The sequence below is a fragment of the Tupaia chinensis genome, unplaced genomic scaffold (genome assembly GCF_000334495.1).
Source record: "Tupaia chinensis unplaced genomic scaffold, TupChi_1.0 Scaffold145304_1, whole genome shotgun sequence".
NCBI lineage: Eukaryota > Metazoa > Chordata > Mammalia > Scandentia > Tupaiidae > Tupaia > Tupaia belangeri.
The window spans coordinates 666,314-667,704 of NW_006205165.1; the positions used below are offsets into that span (position 1 = coordinate 666,314).

Sequence of the window (1,391 nt, forward strand, 5' to 3'; positions counted from 1 at the left end):
CTGTAAAGTTAAAAAAAAAAAAAAAAAAAAAAAGAACACCCAGTATTTTAGAAAAGCCACTACTGGGATTCATTCAAGCACTCAAACCCACCTTCTAGGCCTGAGAGATCCTTTTAACTAGACACGAAGATTGTCCACTGCCCCATTTTGGATATTTACATAGAAATCGAAAGGTTACAAAACTATTTCAGACCTTAATATTTTTACAGCATTTTCCCTTTCAGAGGACTAGGTACACTGAGCACCAGCATTTGAATGCTCAGTCCACTTAAGTGTACTATTTGGCATGTGGAATAAATAAGGCACAAGAATGTTGAGAATCAGTGAGGTGGGGGTGCAGCTAGACAGCACAGGAAACCAGTAACACCCTTCCCTTAGCTGGGCCCCCAAATGATTTGGGAGGGGGGGCTTCAAATAGTAGGCACTGCAAGAAACATTTACGGAAGTAGTCATCAGAATGACTTTGTGCAAAAAGAAACAGTGTATAAGGTAATCCTTCACATACTTGCAACATAATGATACTTACGAACACACCGGTCAATTTATCTAGCATCCAATGTTTTGGAGCTGCAACCCGCTTCAGATGCTTCTTAGGGCCCCGAGCCTGAAGGAAAGTTAGATTTCAATGCTGTAGGAGGATTTCATGTTTAACGGCAGCTTACAAAACCTAGTAACTTCTTGAAAGAACTGACACTCTTCCGCAAAATGTAGACAATGTTATAAACTGAAGAGATGCACAGACGGCATCCTGCCAATGCTATAAGCTTCATAAACTACAACTAGCACTGTCATTATAGAGAATACAAGGGTACTCCAACCAAGCAGCCTTTTTCCTAATATACATTTTCCACTAACCTTTTGAAGATCCTCCCAATTTATTACTACCCTTCAGAACGGTGCTTAGTAGTTTCACATTACCCCCAATACGGCCCAGATTTTCACTCGTGTTTCTATGTTGGTCAACAAGTGAAGTTTTTGCAATACAATCGTCAAATTTTGACATGTCTAGTTCCCGATCAATCTGATCTCACCAGAAGCACGTGTGCTGCTACTTCCACCCAAAAGGTGTTACCAATTTTCACTTTAAAAGGCGAAGGAAATCTTTAACACATGCTTACCAGCCACACATCGTAAACTCGTGCCAAACAGAAGGATAAAACCCCCTTCTCTCCCAGGTAGACCCAGCATCCACCCACCCAGGGATCGCCCCCGTCTCTGCTCCTGGCCCACCCGCAGATCCCGCCCGGGAGCAAAGCTGCTCTTCCCGGAGTCGGAACATGCGTGGCGTGGCTGGAGATCGAGGCCTTCCTGCCAGCAGCACCGACCTCTCCACCCCGAGGCCAGCGTTCGCCCTCGCCCTGGAGCCCTTCTCCCCCACCCCCGGAGGCCGC

General features: G+C 45.4%; 1 protein-coding gene across 1 annotated transcript in view; it reads right to left on the bottom strand.

Moving 5' to 3' along the window:
* LOC102494907 (ribosomal protein S4 X-linked) overlaps window positions 1–1,003 on the bottom strand; it is a 4,811-nt gene extending 3,808 nt beyond the window's left edge. Inside the window, 3 exon segments of the mRNA XM_014583976.2 lie at window positions 527–604; window positions 663–724; window positions 856–1,003. Of these exon segments, the coding sequence (XP_014439462.2) occupies window positions 527–604; window positions 663–724; window positions 856–1,003 (288 nt within the window).
* Window positions 1,004–1,391: the final 388 nt, after the last annotated feature.